This window comes from Gymnoscopelus microlampas (assembly GCF_963454915.1).
Source record: "Gymnoscopelus microlampas genome assembly, chromosome: 14".
NCBI lineage: Eukaryota > Metazoa > Chordata > Actinopteri > Myctophiformes > Myctophidae > Gymnoscopelus > Gymnoscopelus microlampas.
In genome coordinates, this window is record NC_139951.1 from 18,198,909 (window position 1) to 18,216,225 (window position 17,317).

General features: G+C 42.6%; 1 protein-coding gene across 1 annotated transcript in view; it reads right to left on the bottom strand.

Moving 5' to 3' along the window:
* Positions 1-1,122: 1,122 nt before the first annotated feature.
* LOC311059834 (alpha-actinin-2-like) overlaps positions 1,123-17,317 on the bottom strand; it is a 20,513-nt gene continuing 4,318 nt past the window's right edge. Inside the window, exons 5-23 of the mRNA XM_084077916.1 lie at positions 17,181-17,268; positions 16,696-16,774; positions 16,084-16,165; positions 15,898-15,983; positions 15,612-15,704; positions 14,757-14,882; positions 14,425-14,529; positions 13,932-14,079; positions 13,324-13,474; positions 11,296-11,404; positions 10,201-10,341; positions 9,468-9,650; positions 8,858-8,992; positions 7,957-8,031; positions 6,769-6,873; positions 5,309-5,455; positions 4,841-4,906; positions 3,379-3,537; positions 1,123-1,932 (exon numbers count right to left, since the gene is read on the bottom strand). Coding sequence (XP_083934042.1) covers positions 1,774-1,932; positions 3,379-3,537; positions 4,841-4,906; positions 5,309-5,455; positions 6,769-6,873; positions 7,957-8,031; positions 8,858-8,992; positions 9,468-9,650; positions 10,201-10,341; positions 11,296-11,404; positions 13,324-13,474; positions 13,932-14,079; positions 14,425-14,529; positions 14,757-14,882; positions 15,612-15,704; positions 15,898-15,983; positions 16,084-16,165; positions 16,696-16,774; positions 17,181-17,268 — 2,237 coding nt within the window. The 3' untranslated portion in view covers positions 1,123-1,773. The remainder of the gene's footprint in view (positions 1,933-3,378; positions 3,538-4,840; positions 4,907-5,308; positions 5,456-6,768; positions 6,874-7,956; positions 8,032-8,857; positions 8,993-9,467; positions 9,651-10,200; positions 10,342-11,295; positions 11,405-13,323; positions 13,475-13,931; positions 14,080-14,424; positions 14,530-14,756; positions 14,883-15,611; positions 15,705-15,897; positions 15,984-16,083; positions 16,166-16,695; positions 16,775-17,180; positions 17,269-17,317) is intronic.

A 17,317-nucleotide genomic window follows, 5' to 3' on the forward strand; every position in this document is an offset into this window, starting at 1 on the left:
AGTCAAATACATGAAATGCAATATTTGTTATCTCCGCCAGGAGATCATGTTTCAACCCTGTGTGTGTGTGTGTGTGTGTGTGTGTGTGTGTGTGTGTGTGTGTGTGTGTGTGTGTGTGTGTGTGTGTGTGTGTGTGTGTGTGTGTGCGCGTGCGAGTCATGGTGTGAGTGTGCGTGTCCACAGCCTGGTAAGGTCGGCCGATCAGCTTCATATTTGTTGTGCACGGCACTGACAGCAGGCAAGGACCCCGAATCTTGAATGCTTTTCGGATCTGTCAACACATTTTCTTTTTTAAATTGTAGAGCAATCGTTCCTCAAAGCTATGGGCACCTGTCCATCCTGCTTTTAGGATCTATATTACTAACTACGCTCCTGTCCCTCAAAGCTTATGGGATGAACACGTACTAACCAAAGAGCAGATGCATGCAAATACCCACCAGAAGTTGACGTTAGATTAACTCCAAAATACACATTCATCAATGTGAGAACATTCATCTCAGCCCAAGCTGTCAGTCTTTATCCATTTTGACACAGTTAGAGTGTCGATATTCGCCATTGCATACACCAAAACTGATACAATGCCGTCTTGAAATAAAAGACACTTTAATGATATTGCAGCTGGGTGGTTCGTTCACACATATTGCGATGTATTAGGCCACGACTTGGTAATGTCATGTTTGTCCTAGTGCCTAGTGCACATTTTCAAAGTGTTGACAGTCCAAAGATGTTTTACTCTACTGTAGTTGCACCGTAAGGATGTAATGACAGTATTTTATTATCTTCCTTCTGCCATTGCCATATGCCTTTTCAAAGTGTACTCATGCACAACCCCAAAACATTGTTCATCACATGCACCAGACAAACAGAAAAATGGAGGGAAGTAGGGCTTGCCTCCTGGTGGAGATTTGCACTCTGCTGAGCACTCCATTCTAGTTTTAACTTCACCGTTGACATATTAATGACAACAGTAACCTTGCACCTTGCATCTCACATCTGTAAATCATTACCATCCCATTCTGTGAATTTAGATTTTATATTATGACAGTACTACAATTATTACATAGTCTCCAACAAATAAATACATATCCCTCAACATAAGAGTATTATATTTTTATTGCTATACCTGACCAGTTTCAATTAACACTTGAAATATTTTCATTTACATCCAGCACTTTCTTTGCCCTGGCAGGGGAAACCAGGATACATATTTTCTGGGCTTCCAGAGCCACACTTACTGACAGATACATTTTGACCCTTGTTCACTGACACCTTTGTTAGCATAAAAACAGGCTTGGAGCTGGATTATGGAGTTAGTGGCATTAACACCTGCAGTGACTGATCTCTGCCTATGTGTCATCATGGCTCTGGGACAATCTGATAGACTTGCTAGAACCACTCCCTGAGAAGTAACTGAATCAATTTCAAATACTAAAACAACATCTGCTGTTTGCTACTTCTACTTAAGGTCAAACTGCAAAGCCGGGGTTTGTTATAATGTTTCACCGACGGCAACAACACATCTTATTTCAACACTTTGCGGCACGGATCTTTGTGACACATATCTTAGTATTTCATAGTTATTCAGATGGAAATTACACAGAATACCTTTGTGACTAAACCAACGTAATTATTCGCTATTAAATTCACCTTAAAATGTGTATTTGACCAATTTGATCTATGTCACAAACAGTTAGAAATAAAAGGTTCTGTTCCCGTGTCTTTGACACATCCCTGGTTTTGTGTGAATGTGCATGTGACTCCCTCCATTGGCCACTAGACGTCACTTTCTCCATAGAGGGCAGTGGAGAAGGCTGAGTAATCCAGCGCTCCGGCTACTCCATCAGGCCCCGCGTACAGAGGCATCCTGGAGATGCAGTATTCTGCCTGCTCAGGGGGTAGCTCTCTACGCAACTCCTCCAACAAAATATAAGGCTGGAGAGAGAGAGAGATATAGAGAGAGAGGGAAGGAGAGAGAATAATCAAGGTATGCAATGTAAAGTTTTAGATCTCCTGCACAATATTCCATTAAGACCTGAGGCTGATTCTACAAATGCCTTCTAAATCAGTCACTTTCAAGAAATGTTCAAAAATAACAGATGTACAAGATGAGAGCGTGGCACGAAGTGACACGCTGTGAGCTTGTATATCTGCTATTTTGAATAGCCAACGCAAAAATCTAAAATGACACAGATTCTTTCCCGGTTTTAATGCTACTGTACACTGTAACACTGGGGGATAAACATAAAAAAGCCAGAGAAATTGAATAAAAAAACAACAAAGAAAACTGTTTCAGATTTCGGTTTCAGAGAGTTCAAGGTAAGAGAAATATAGCCTACACATCTATTTTTGTCACGGCTGCCACAGCCACTCTCTCTGACTCACCATCTTTCTATCTCTATTACAATAGTGGAGACAGGTGCGAGAAGCAGGAGACCAGACGCCTCCATCGCAATCAGCTCTCAATAAGACACCGGTTGAACGTCCACCCCGCTGCCAGATCATAAACTCTGTTGCCTCTGTCAGTCACATTACCACCCGGGCTGTGTAGTCTCTGTCTACCAGTAAATCTGTGTAGCCTACTTAACGTTGTCTCCTGTGTCTACACTTACCAGCCACCCTGACCTGTCTCCGGATTCTGCCTCGCTGACTTGGATCTCTGCCTATACCTGCATCAGCTATGACTTGTCTGCTAGATAAGCTTCACCATGGTTTCCTTCGCCCCTGGCTTTCCGCTTCCCCAGATTCCCCCTGGCATTTAACTGCACTCTGTCTGTGTCTCTGTTGTTCTGCACTTGGATTTCTAATTCTACCATTGCAATCATACTTCAAACATTTACTGTTTCATTGCATTCTGTAAGATTTTGACTGCAATAAAGCAAGTATTACAATCTGGATATGGATATATAATCCATGGTCCTGTGGATGGCAAAAATAAAACTGTGTGTGTGTGTGTGTGTGTGTGTGTGTGTGTGTGTGTGTGTGTGTGTGTGTGTGTGTGTGTGTGTGTGTGTGTGTGTGTGTGTGTGTGTGTGTGTGTGTGTGTGTGTGTGTGTGTGTGTGTGTGTGTGTGTGTGTGTGTGTGTGTGTGTGTGTGTGTGTGTGAGAGAGAGAACACAGTCCTCTTGTAAAGATGATTCCTTGAAAGAAGTGTACTTTAAGACCCCCCCCCCATTAAACAGGTTATTACATGGATTAAGTGTCAGCAATGGAAGAACAAATGGCTTCCCTAAACACATTCAATTGTTCTGCTGAACTATCACCTTCCTCACTTCTATCCCTTACTCTAGCCTCGCCACAATTTCCCCCTCCTCCCTTTCTGAATCAGCAGTCTTGCCATACAATCCATCCTTCCATCCATCCATCCATCCACCCACTCACCTTGTCAGCTGCAAGGATCCTGAATGAAGCTACAACTTGTTCTGAAGTGTCTGTGTCCGCTGCTTCTCTGGTCATGAAATCAACAAACTGCTGGAAGGTGACCTTCCCTGTGCCGTTGGGGTCCACTAGGTTCATAACCCGTGCAAACTCTGCTTCACCCTGCACACACACATAGCACATTTACACTATTTACAATAGCCAATCTACAAGCTCACAAAGCGTCACTTTGTGATGCATTGTGAGCTTGTCCATCAGCTATTTTTGAACATTTATGACAATTTTGGAAAGTATAAAACAGCATAAAAAAGTGATTAAAACCAGGAAAAGACGAAAATCTTGCCATATCACGATATTTCAATATTCCAAAATTCCAAATCCCTGATTATATCTAGTATAAAATCATGATATCAATACAATGTCCATATTGTCCAGCCTACAAAGTACCGGTAGCCTACAGTACTAACTGACAGTCACTACTACCAAGACTTACCACATCAGGTTCAATCGATGAAGTCACCAATTTAGAGGGCAGAATGATTAACTAGCATTGTATTTTTAACTGAGTGACTGACAGATTGACAGACACAGGCATCTGTCCTTGGTATAGGACATTCTGAAACAACCAGACCTTTCATTCCAACAAGGTAATGGGGACACGTGTGTGTGTGTGTGTGTGTGTGTGTGTGTGTGTGTGTGTGTGTGTGTGTGTGTGTGTGTGTGTGTGTGTGTGTGTGTGTGTGTGTGTGTGTGTGTGTGTGTGTGTGTGTGTGTGTGTGTGTGTGTGTGTGTGTGTGTGTGTGTCCGTCTTGACAGGTTGACTATGACAAAGTGTTGAGATGTCTAGTGCAGAAGAGATACTATTATTGTAAGTATGGGTTATACTTTCATTGGCCCAGCAATATTCCATGCTGTGAAATTAATCTCAGTAATTAAATCCTTTAGATTGTTATGGTTTTAATAGATGTCCTCTGCGGAAACATTGCTGATCTGATATTGAGCATCAGGAGTGGGAGGTAGGGGTTAATTTTGGTGCAGTTTCTTAAGGTTGTGCCAACTCAGCGTATGAGTAGCGTGGCCTGGGTAACTACGGTGAGCTAAGTACTGGGAGCTGATGGTAGGTGTTGCGTTCCACCTCACAGTCCATTTCCCACTTCCCAGCGTGTCTGTGAATACCAAGGACCTCAATGGAAACAAGACCGCAAGGACATTTTTGGACAGACCTTTTAATTTAGACAAAGTATTATAAATGTAATTGTGCTGTTTACATTTTTTGCCTAATAAAATATTCAATCAATCAATCACTGCGTCTTGAAAATGGGTTTGTTCTTTGCTGATATACTGACAATAAGCCTAGTTACTTCCTATCGCGTGTGCGTGTGCGTGTGCGTGTGTGCGCGTGTGTGTGTGTGCGTGCGTGTGCGTGTATGTGTGTGTGTGTGTGTGTGTGTGTGTGTGTGCTTACCACATCATAGCCCATAGAAATCAGACAGGCCCTGAAGTCGTCTGTCTCCATCCCTCCTTTCTTTTTCTGGAAAAAACAAACGTGTGGGGACATCAAAATGTAATTATTTTTAGCCTGCTGGCCTAACCTAACCTAAGACCTTAACCTTAACCCCTCAGGCTAACTCTAAAACTAACCTTAACTTAACCCCTCACCCTAACCCTTAACCTCTCAGCCTAACCCTAAAACTAAACTCAACCCCTCAACCTCACACTAAAACCAACCTTAACGGCAAACCCCTCACCCTAAAATTAACACTAACCCAAACCTAGAAGAATCCTCATTAAAAAAGCCTTTTTTTTTGGTCATAGAAATGTATTTTCCTCATGCGGACTAGAACAATGTCTGCACAAGGTCTATTTCAGATTTTGCTATGCTTGTGGGGACTTCTAGAGTATCTAAACCACACACACGCGTGTGCATTCTTACCCGGTCAAAGTGGGTAAAGGAGGACCTGAACTCATTTATCTGCTGCTGGCTGATGCCCTTGGCGTCACGCGTTAGAACCTGGGTCTCGATTTCATTCACAGTCCTGGCTATGGTGGTGAGCAGCAGCTCCCAACCCACACGGATATGCTACAGGGAGGAAGAGAGAAACATGATCTGTGAGAGAGGAGCCAGCAGTGGGGGGGGTGGGCTTTTATTGTTGTATATTTATTCATTTGTTTCTTTATTATTATTATATTGAGCGAGTGCTATTAAATTACAATTTAGGATATGTTAGGAATAACAGAGAGATTGAAGAGCCAAGGCCACAAAGGTGTTAATGTGAACTTTTGCCAATTAGAGGGGTTTTCCACCTCTCTTCTGTAGTCTTATCTCATGGAGGGTATTCCCCTCGGCAGAGCAGAGAGTTCCTGTCTGTTCCGATATATCAATAGCATGACTGCATGAACTGAATGATAGACAACCTTTCACCCGAAGCCACCTGATGCTGAATCGTATTGACTCCCAGACAACTGATAACTGATAACATACACAGTGCTGAACTATGGCACCAGTAGAATACATGACATTAAGACATTTGAACATAATAGTACATTTTGATAAGCACATTTTGATTATCCTAGACTCAGTTCAGTCCAATCAAGTCCCAACTATGATGGAAGTCAATGTTATAAGAACATGATCCCATTGTCCAATTTTGTTTTAACTGTGTGAAGAGGGCTTTATTGATCATATGTACTGTATATGACCAAATGTGTGTGTGTGTGTGTGTGTGTGTGTGTGTGTGTGTGTGTGTGTGCGTGCGTGCGTGCGTGCGTGCGTGCGTGCGTGCGTGCGTGCGTGCGTGCGTACGTGCGTGTGTGCGTGCGTCACTCCAGAACGCACGCACGCACGCACGCACATTCTGGAGTGACGTTCTGAAATACAACACCTTGGAGGAATTGCCACACCTCCCTCCCTCCCCGTCTGACCACACGATGACAGACAGACATGCAGAGACAAGCATGACACACATTTTGTATGATGACTTTGACCCTGATTATGCTTTCCATATTAAATAGGTAGGAGAGTAATGTAAGAGAGACACCGACTGGAATAGAAACTTGTCATTATGTGGTAAAGCGACAGAAAAAGAAAAAATGACTGCTCTCAACACAAAAATGTGGTGCTTCAGCGGTTCTTTAGGGTATAGCACCTTTAAAGATAGGTGCTATATATGCAATTACGAAAAACAATGTTACAAATAACAGAGAATTGAAGAGCAAAGGCAAAAGTGTTACTGTGAATTTTTGCCTGTTTTTGCGTGTGAGTGTGTGTGTGAGAGAGAGAGAGAGAGAGAGAGAGAGAGAGAGAGAGAGAGAGAGAGAGAGAGAGAGAGAGTGTGTGTGTGTGTGTGCATGCATGCGTGCGTGGGTGTGTGCATGGGTGCGTGCTTTTGTTACCTCCATGTTGTAGTTGGTGTGTTTATTGTCAAAGATAAGGTTTTCCTGTATATGCTGATGGTCTCCCTCCAGTTTGTCAATGTTGGCCTTGTAGTTGACGATCATCTGATCAGGAATATCAAACACACAATTATTACTTAATTACAGCTTATGATTGATCACTATGATCGTATCTATATTTCCTTCAAATCAATTGTGAAGGCTGAATGATCATTATTGCTGCTATACTGTAGCTTCAAAATGTATGCATTAGGCCACGAAACCCTATTTGATACCATGTTATCTCTCTCAGTCTACACTGTAAATTCACAGTGTTGATTTAACTCTGGTTACATTTGTACACTGTCAGAGTTACAGAGTCGTAAGGTTAATTGAGAACCACTGATCTACTGTAGAGGGGGGGGGGGGCAAGCACATTTTATAGGGCATATAGAATACTTCTCAGGAATGTGGTGATTTGTCTGTGTAGTATTTTAAAGCATGGATGGGGAAGGATCTGTTATGTGTGCTTTGTGTGAGAGGAATTTCATGGAAGCCATGAAGGGTTAGGTCATGGCCTCCGTGGCCCCTCAGGTTGACCTATTGCCCCTCAAAAAATGCTGTCGGCTACTGGCTTGTCCTGGAAGTGTATATTTTAGACAAAATGTTTAGTACTATTTCAATACTATGATATTCCCACCACTGTTGGGAAGTTACTTTGAAAACGTTATTACATATTACTTTCATTTAAGATATAATACAAAATTACTTTCTGTAGCAAATACAGTAATGTGTTATTTATTTGCCTTCTCTTTCACAAAACACCCTCAAATGAAGAGCAAAAGGACTAGGCATAATATTAAATGGGTGAGCAGAGAAGAATGTCACAATAATGTTATTGATATTAAAAGGCTGTTTTACAACTCACAGGCTGCAGCACCCTCTATAGGTGCAGTGTAAATGGGACAACTGCATTGTCATAAGTAGTGTGGTTTTACTTGTTAGAAGCTTAAGAAACAATACATCTCTTAAAGTAATGCATTATTTGACACAGTAATTGTGTCTAAAACAATGGATGCTATTTTTGTTACTCATTTGAGTAACTATTATTACGTAATGTGTTACTAACCAGCAACCAGTATTGGAAATTAACGTGTTCTAAGAAAATAATTAAAACCACCCTTTGTGACTGAGAAGCAGATGATTTACCTGTTCAAACTGCTTCACCTGGTTCAGCTGCTCCTCCAGTGATCCACCCAGATCCACTGTGCTACGGCTGATCTCCTGGACAGAGGGACACGTCACACCAGCTTTAATTCCATTTCACTTCAACATTTAGATGATTCTCTCTCTTATCCAGGCTGACTTACTGGGGTAATTTAATATTTTGAACCCAGCAAAGGCATTAGCTAAATGCCTGAAATGTAAATTAATGTACTTTGAGAATGGTTTCTAAATGATGCAGATGGACACATGATCACAAAGCAATGTGAAAACCTACCTCAACTCTAGTGACTATCCAAGAATGCTATCATCATCATTATTATTATTATTATTAGTAGTAGTAGTTGAGCCCCTGTGAAGCAGAGAATGCAACAACAAAAACGTTTTTTCACCTTTGTGTGTGTGTGTGTCTGGATTAGATTTAACCCAAGCAGCGGCAGTGGCTCAGGGGTAAAGTGGCCGGTAGAGTTCCCAGTTCGATCCCGGTCTGGGGGGCTCCCCCAGAGTTAATGTCGAAGTGTCTTTGAGCAAGACGCTGAACCCCTAATTGCTCCTGATGAGCAGGTTGGTGCCTTGCATGGATTCCTCCGCCATTGGTGTATGAATGTGAATGGGTGAATGTAATGCACAATCTATGTAAAGCGCTTTGGATAAATGCACCATTTACCAAGATATTTTGGAGGAAATCACAATAATGAACTTAGTCTATAGCTTTTTGGAGAAGACAGGGAGAAAAGAGTGTGAAGCTATTGAGGCTGTTTGTGTTTGTTTGAGATACGGCACAATTAGAATGTCAAGAAAAACAAGACCACTGAGGTCATCTGGCAATAAGCCAAGAGGCTCAACTATGCACATCTCTGGGTGGCTCTTGTTGTCTTTGGCCTACCTCCATCCTGGACTGTAGCCAGGGTCCAACGCTGTTGGCCTGGGCAGCAAACTGTCTCCTCAGCCTCTCGTTAGCATGCTGCCGGGATAGCTCCTCCTGGAGAATGCTGTTCCTACCGGGAACCAGTTTCTTCACCTGGGGAACGCGCACAGATACTCAAAACACGTGCATATATGTACAGTACACATGCAGATGTGATGTGTGCACATTCATATGCACAAACTGGCCCTATGCAATAGGCTCTATGCATAGCAGCATATTGGAAAGAACTCTTCCTTAATTCCTTCACAGGTCTCATGGTGTTGATATTATGCATGTTGGCTCACTGGAGAGACTCTGCTACTCCAGTGGGTCTCAAATCGGGGTCCAGGGACCCTCGTGGTTCCTTGAGGGGGCTCCAAATGGCCCCTTATGAGTGTGTAACTCTGAGAGTGTTCCATTTGTACACTCTCAGAGTTATGTTAAGTTTGAGAACCACTGTGCTACACTAAATGGAACAGAACCTTCATCAGTATCATTGGTAACACCTGTGAAGGAAGTAAGGAAGGAGGCCCAATTTCTTTCCAATATGGCTGCTGTGCATAAAGCCTATTGTTTGATTATCACCCACCTTTTCCCACTGGGTTCCTAATTCAGCTATGCTGATGGTACTGTAGGGATTGATCAGGTCAGTAGTCAGGCCGTAGCTCTGGGAGATCTTCTGTACCTCATTGTACACACTCAGGATGGCCTGTCGCTCATTGTCTGCCTCAGGCATGGTGGCTTTGAACTGCTCATGAGCTGACACCAGACTCTGGACCAGAGAGAGAGAGAGAGAGAGAGAGAGAGAGAGAGAGAGAGAGAGAGAGAGAGAGAGAGAGAGAGAGAGAGAGAGAGAGAGAGAGAGAGAGAGAGAGAGAGAGAGATGGAAGGATAGAGGAGATGGAGAGATAGAGAGAGAAGAAAGAGGATGTTGGGAGTAGTTGAGAATTAGTTGAATAATAATAAAAAATATTTGGTCGAATAATCTACAGTCAATTAAGGAAATAAATGAAGTAACATTTTGATCATGGAATTACTGGTTTAGTGAGGTTTAGCACTTAGTCAATTTCCTTTTATATCCAACCTCAACAAAATGTGAACGCTTCTTGTGATAAGCATTTAACCTTTACTACCTTATTTCCCCATCACTTCCATGATCGAATTTAATCATTGTATATGAATCTCAGGATTTAAATAATAACATTAGATTATAATTCTTGTTAGTGCCAGGCCAGCCCTAGTGCATACATAGATTCATATTACACAGCATACATAAACCAACCATCACATACATTATGTGAATGTATATTCATTGTACGTACCTGTATCTCATCTACAGTGTGGACTAAGAACATGTCCTGCAGGTCTTCTATGGCTCCTTCCATCCAGTTGTTGAAGGGAGCCGTTCTCTTAGCGTACTCCAGGTAGAGCTGGTCAATGGTCTCCAGTAGCTTCTCTGTCCTCTGGGGGAAAGACATACAGTAGAAGGGTGCTGGGTTAACATAGTTTGGCTTGAGTGCAGCAGGCAACATTTAGTTTAGTTTTTAGAACAATGGTTTGCAAACTTTGTAATTTCAAGGCCCCTCCATAACCCTGAGGGAGTAGAAATGGAACCAAGTGGACCCGGAAGGTTCCATTTGGTTGCAGTTTAGGGCTGCAACTATAGATTATTTTCTCAGTAATTATTCAATCGATTACTTTTTCGATTAATATAATAATTGATGTGTTTTAATTGCATATCAATGAATTGGCGCAAAAAAAAAGAACAGAATTGTTTTAATAATCAACTAAATTGATTAGTCAGATTAACCACGTAAGCCCTAAATACTTCTCTATACTATTTTATTCAATAAATAAAGTTACAAATTGTAGCTTTAAAGCTGCACTATGTAACTTTCCTCTTCTACCCCGGATTTGAACCCGGTTTCCTGTGCTGAAATGTTTACCATTGAGCTAATAGAGCCTGCCTGCTTGCTCAGGAGAGTAATTGAATCTTGACCACCGGGTCAAAAGTTGTGTCAGATCCTGTGTCTAGGTGAGACATGACCTTTGACACGCTCTAAGAGCCATAGAAGAGCAGGGAGACCAAATACAACCACCCCAATCCAAAGTTATATTGTATAAACATGCTACAATTCAAATTGGACAAAAGTACATTCTATTCATTAAAAAAAAGTTACATAGTGCCGCTTTAACTTGGCATTCATTCCAGCAATCTTCCTAAAAGTTACTTTTATGTTGCAATTCTGAAAAAGTAGGCATTTTCCTATACCTATAGGCTACACAAACAGGAATATTAATACATACAGTACTGTAAATAGCTAATAACTCTCAGTACAATGGAAAGATCTATCTTGGTAAATATTAGCTACATAACTTATTTTTCAGAATGATAACCCTGTTTCTGTGGATTCTACCTCCAGGTTTTCCCTTCTCTTCTGGGTGAGGGTACCAAGCTGATCCCACTGATCACAGATGCTTTGGCAACGCTCATTAATGGCACCTGATGCAAGGTATTCCAGTTCACTGCAGAGAGGAGAGGAGAGGAGAGGATTACATTTAAACTGTCTGATACAGTCAATAGACCAATCAAACAAAAAATATAGTTACATTTCCATGCATGTGACATATATCATGCTATCACATCTGGACAGATATAGAATAAAAAGTAGATGTTGATAACACTGTTATGAGAACGTTGAAACCCAATTCATGAACTTTCCATAGCTGGCCATAGCTGATTGGGTAGGCCGTCTTCGGAAACAGAAGGTCCCCGGTTCACCCCTGGCCCCCGTCTATGTGTTGAAGTGTCCCTGAGCAAGACACATAACCCCTAACTGCTCCCCAGGCGCAAATATAGAGTGACAAAAAAAGACCCCAAAGGACTGGGGACCAAATAAAATGATTATAAGGTCCCCGGTTTGACTCCAGCCAGTGTTGTGTCTATACCTTCCAATCTCTCTCTGCCTTCAGTTTACGTTTATGTTTCCCCTTCCCCTTTAACATGGCAATAAAAATCAGGGTCAAAGTCATCATGTAAAATGTGTGTCATGCTTGTCTGCATGTCTGTCTGTCAACATTTGGTCTGACGGGGAGGGGGGTGTAGCAAATCCTCCAAGGTGTCATGTTTCAAAACTTCAATCCAGAATAAAGCAGAGGAGAAATTGAACCGTAAATAATCAGAAACATGACCCTGTCCTTTCATCAATTTGGCCGCTGACACACACACACACACACACACACACACACACACACACACACACACACACACACACACACACACACACACACACACACACACACACACACACACACACACACACACACACACACACACACACACACACAGTTCTTTTTTGTATGACTTCCATCATAGTTGGGACTTGATTGGACTGATCCTTTATAAAAGTACTACAGTATATGTTCAAATGTCATAATGTCATGTATTCTACTAGTGCCATAGTTCAGTACTGTGTATGTAGTCAGTTATCAGTTGTCTGGGAGTCAATACGATTCAGCATAAGGCTTCAGGTGAAAGGTTGTCTATCAGTTCATGCAGTCACGCTATCGGTATATCGGAATAGACAGGGACTCTCTGCTGAGGGGAATACTCTCTATGAGATAAGACTATGAGAAGAGAGGTGGAACCCCCCCCTAAAATACATTCACTCACATACGTACGCACACATGCATGCACGCCACAACAGCACAACCCTAAAGAAAGGCTGGGCCTTTTTTGTGTTGTATGGATTTGCCGAAAATTAGCTAAGCCTCCCAGTATCAAGGCTGATGCTTGAAAGCATTAAGGCCAATGTCACTGACCTGGTGAGTGGATCTACCAGAGCAACCTGACACACACGCACACACACACACACACACACACACACACACACACACACACACACACACACGCACGCACACACACACACACACACACACGCACGCACGCACGCACGCACGCACGCACGCACGCACGCACGCACGCACGCACGCACGCACGCACGCACGCACACACACACACACACACACACACACACACACACACACACACACACACACACACACACACACACACACACACACACACACACACACACACACCTGCTCTAGATAGTTCATAGTGTTGATGTGAATTATGTCTTCATGAGTGACATCAGTCCTTCAACTGGATGTCCTCCAGCCTTGGCTGGAACTCAGGCTAGCCCACACACTAGAACAGGGGTGGCCGCAAATAGAAACACACATATACATACAGATACGTGTGTAAATGTGTGTTTGTGATACCACAGACCTGTTAAAAGGCTGGCAACTTCCTCGCCATCTTGGTTGGAGCTTCAAAGCATCAGTGCAAACCCTCTCTCATTCTTCCCTCCCTCGCCTCTCCCCTAATACATTCCTATCTCTCTATCACCTTCTTCCCCCTGTCCTTCTGGATCCCTCCTTACTTGAGCTCCTGTGCAATAGCAGCGATTTGTTCCACTCGGTCCTGGTGGGCGGCCAGGTCGCTTTCGAAGGCCTCGTGTTTCCTCAGCAGCGCTCTCACCTCGGTCAGTGAAGCTGTCTCAAAGTCCTTACGGTTAAGAACGCGGTCCTTACCTGCCAGGGAAGCAAATCAAAGGAGAAAGTGTATTTTAGAGCCCGACCCATGCCAGACTTTTTGGGTCCAAATGCCAAACCCTAAGGCCTAACCCTAGACTAAAGTTTCTATTTGAAAACATTTTACTTAATTAACAGAAAAAAACAAAACTCAAATAACTTTGATAGACAAAAAAGTTAAATTAAGTATATGCTGTATATTAAACTTTGATATATGAAAATAACATTTAACTTTAATTACACATCAACTACCACTACCAAAATAACATTTCAACATGTTGTGATCTGCTAGCTTTGAAACTTTTTAAAAGGTAAAACATGTGGACTCTTGATTTGACTGTAAAATAATACAAAACATTGTTTTTACCTTACAAAACACACATATTTTATATACATGAACACAAAATCACAAAGTCAGATGCTACACATTTGGAGGCATCGTGGAGGCATCCCTCACCGCATGCCCAGGTCTCGTGTGTGGCGCTTTTCTGTCTGAATTTCTCAGCCAGGTGCTCCACTCTCTCCAGGCGCCTGATCTCAGTGAGCATGAACTCCTCATAGCCCCTCTCTGCCAGCTCCAGACCCTGCCATGCACTGGTGATGTCCTATACAGAGACACAGGCTTCATCTCAGGCCATAACAGTCAGCCTTCTTGACACCTGATCAAACAGCCACTTTGATGGACTGCTCAACAGTGGCCCCCCTATTGCATTTGTGTTTTGCAACATCCCAAATTGGCGTCCATAAGTTGGCAGATCAATCCAAAAGGGTCTAAAAATGTTCCCAAAAGCCAAGACATTATTCTCCAATATGCTCTAGTCTACTGCACTGTGCGTGGGTGGGCGCACAAGTCAGGCTTAAGAGTGCTAGTATACAAAAGCATGAGTGTGGTGGTGGTGTGCATGTGTGTCTTTGACACTTTGTGCTTCAGCGTGCGTGTGCTCACCCACCGACACCATGCGTCCCTCAGAGGGCATGAAGGCAGGCCGCCCGCTGATACGCAGCTTGGTCTGCAGGGTGTTGAAGCTGATCTCCAGCTGGCACTTCTCCTGGATCTGGAATTCACAAACAGGTGAACTATTACGTCAACCACTCTAAACCTGGCGATGCAGTTAAGTGGTTAACTTTTATGTTTCTAGAAATCCGCTCAGCTCAACTATATTTGTATAACGCTTAATCACTGTTACCGGGCCCATGTTTAACAAGGGAAACAAGTGTCCCCCCCCACCAATTGGAAAATGATCATTTGGAAATGACTAGATAGACCAAAGCTAATACCAACTTTGGGTGGTTTGTGTTGACGTCGGTAGTCCCTGAAGTCCTCCAGCTTCTGGCGCATGTCTGCCATTTTCTTCTCAGAAGACCTGTTCTCCAACCAGGGAGTCATACGATGGATCCACTCCAGCAGCTAGTGAAGGAATAAAAGACAGAGCAATGGATGGACCGATAGAGATAACCCCCATCCTGGCCTCCTTGCACTGGCTCCCAGTAAATTATAGAACACATTTTAAGATTCTTGTACACACAGAGCCCTCCATGGCCAGGTACCCCCATATCTATGTGACCTGCTCCAACCTTATGTGCCCAGAAGGTCTCTGAGATCCTCGTCCCAAGGCCTGCTGGTTGTTCCTCCCACAAGATTAATAAAAACTAAAGATGATCAAGCCTTTGCGAGTTTCACCCCTAGGTTATGGAATGAGCTTCCCTTCCTCCACAAAAAAACTGTGGCCTCTATGGACATTTTTAAAAGTCTTTTAAAGATTCACCTATTCAAACAGGCCTTTACATAGTCCTTCATGATAACAGCTTTTGTGTTGTGACATATCCTATAGTGATATCCTGAATTTCACCGGCTGATTGGTTAAATTAAATGTTGTTTTATTTTTGTCGTCTTATTTTATAATTAATTATTTTATTATCTACTGAAAGGTGCTCTACAAATACATTTTACTTACTTACTTACTAGAGGGAGGGATGGATGGATGGATGGATGGATGGAGGGAGGGAGGGGTGGATGGATGGATGGAGGGAGGGATGGATGGATGGAGGAAGGGCGGGCGGGAGGGAAAAAAGGTCATGGTGGAAGGAAGAAGACAGGAGTAATGGAAGGAGAAAGTTGCACACTCTCTTTCCTTACGTCACTGGCCAGCTTCTCGTACTCTTGCATCAGTTTCTCGTTTTCCTGGTTAACACCCAGGACCTTGCAGATACGATTGGCAGCGGTCTCGGCCTGCAGTCACATACAACATTTTTAGTAACAGTGACATTGATACATGACACATAAGATATCTACTGTAGCAGTCATTGTTGTGGCTTATCACCCTCTGTGTCCTTTACTCAACCCACTCACCAAATAAAGGTTGGGTATTTTACAATATAATATGATATGAACGCATTAAACTATAATTACACATGTTTACTACCTGCTCGGCTCCAGCAAAGGCATGGTAGAAACAGGACACATAGGTCATGATGGCTCGCTCATCAGGCTTAGGGGTGTTGACAATGTCTAACAAAATGAACAAACAAACAAACGAATGAATAGAAATAAAAGAGCAAAGGATGCGAAATGAAGACAGACAAGAAGTCAAAGGTGTGAAAGAGCAAACCTTCAGCATCCAACATCTTGGGGATGTCCAGGTGCTTCTCAGCCACCTCCATGGCCAGGTTCAGATTACCAATAGGATCGTTCTACAGACAATTGAATAGAATAGATTGGATTAGACAAAATGTAATCTCTGGCAGAATAATCTGTCAGCACTACAGCCTTAAACATGTAATGTTATTGTTAGTAGGAATAAACACAGAAGCGCTAAGACACTAAGGGGTGGAGCTAAAGCAGAGTTCCTGGGTTACCCAAAAAAGGAGGAAAAATGTCAGTTTTTTACCAAATGCGTTCTATGGGACAGACACATTTTTCATGTCCACCTCATGCCAACTGTTACTTTGCACACACATTTTCAGATTCATACACTGCATGAACAGCACAGCATCCATTCACTATATATACCTCTTAACTTTTACGTGGCCTATTTAAATCTTTAAGATTTAAATCACTGGTCAACAAGGGAAAACCAATTCCATTTCAGAAACTCAGGTCACATTAGTGTCACACGTTTGTGTTGTTGTTGTTGTTGATTTTTCCGTTGTTGTTTTTAAATTTAAAAAACTCCATGTGAATTCATTCAACTCCATGTGAATGCGTTGGTCATGCAGAGCACCTTGCTAAGCTTGGAGTAGTCTATGAGGTCAGGGCGGTGTCTGTGTATCAGAGCACACAGCGCCAGGCCATCTTTCCAGCTTCAAATTGACACACAGATCACAACACTTGAGAAACAATACAAGTATGTCGAAAACAATAATGATAGTAATAATTATAATAATAAAGAAGAAGAGATAAGAAGAAGAAAAAAAGAAAAACATCCAATTCAGTAAACATGAGTATGCCGTACTACTTTCCTAATTCCTATAGAAAAGAGTCAGTGGTTCTCAAACTATTTAATTTCAAGGACCCCCACACCTCTGACAGTGTACAAATGGAAACAAATGGACCCATTTGGTTCCATTTGTACACTCTCAGTGTTACAGACCTGTAAGGGTCCATTTGCAACCCGCTCAAGGAAGCCAAAGGGTCCTTGGGCCGCACTTTGAGAACCACTGGTATAGACTATACCACGGGTTGCATTTCATTGAGGAGTTGGCTGACCTGACATGGAAGTTCTGGACGTTCACATTCCTGTAGGGAGCTGTCTTCCTTTGGCACCACAGAAGAAGACCCTCTTTAGCAGAGGTTTCTGCAGAAGAAAACAACCAATATGGATATGGATGTAGAAAGTAACAAGG